At 43.1% G+C, this 547-nt stretch overlaps 1 protein-coding gene across 1 annotated transcript; it reads left to right on the forward strand.

The window, feature by feature from the left end:
• Nucleotides 1-204: 204 nt before the first annotated feature.
• CSUI_010481 (cchc-type integrase) lies at nucleotides 205-402 on the forward strand (the record flags this gene model as incomplete). Its single annotated transcript, XM_068070584.1, has 1 exon — nucleotides 205-402. A coding segment is annotated over one exon (198 nt), but the record flags the coding sequence as incomplete, so codon positions are not given.
• Between the last annotated feature and the right edge of the window lie 145 nt (nucleotides 403-547).

The following is a 547-nucleotide window of genomic DNA, read 5'->3' on the forward strand; positions in this document are numbered from 1 at the left end:
GATACTCTAGCGACAGTGACCCTACTTAAGATATATGACCCAGACAAGGAATTGACGATTAAGACTGACGCATCAAAGTACTCCATTGAGGCCGTGTTAGAGCAAGAGGGGCAACCCATTGCTTTTCAGTCTAGCAACTTAGGGGTGAGGGAACAATTCATACCTGCGTATGAGTCAGAATTACTTGCCATTGTTTAGGCGTTAATGAAATGGAAACAACTAATAGGTACAAAGAAAGTACGAATAGGAACCGACCACGCAACATTAGGGAAAATGTTGACTCAGAAGAATGTGGCACCTAGACTGGGGTATTGGCTGGATAAACTTGCAGACTTTGACACTGAAGTAGTGTATAAACCTGGGAAGCAAAACGTAGTCGCGGATGCTCTGAGCAGGCGACCCGATTTTATTGAGGCTATTGTGCAAACGAAAAAGAAAGGATTTAGGTTAGTAACAGAAGAAGCAAGATGGTCCAAACAATACACCAAGTGTAAAGATTTCAAGGAAATAGTAAAGGCCTGTGTGAGACATCAAGAAGGGGAGCAGG

Source organism: Cystoisospora suis, assembly GCF_002600585.1.
Source record: "Cystoisospora suis strain Wien I chromosome Unknown contig_7576, whole genome shotgun sequence".
In the NCBI taxonomy this organism is placed as follows: domain Eukaryota; phylum Apicomplexa; class Conoidasida; order Eucoccidiorida; family Sarcocystidae; genus Cystoisospora; species Cystoisospora suis.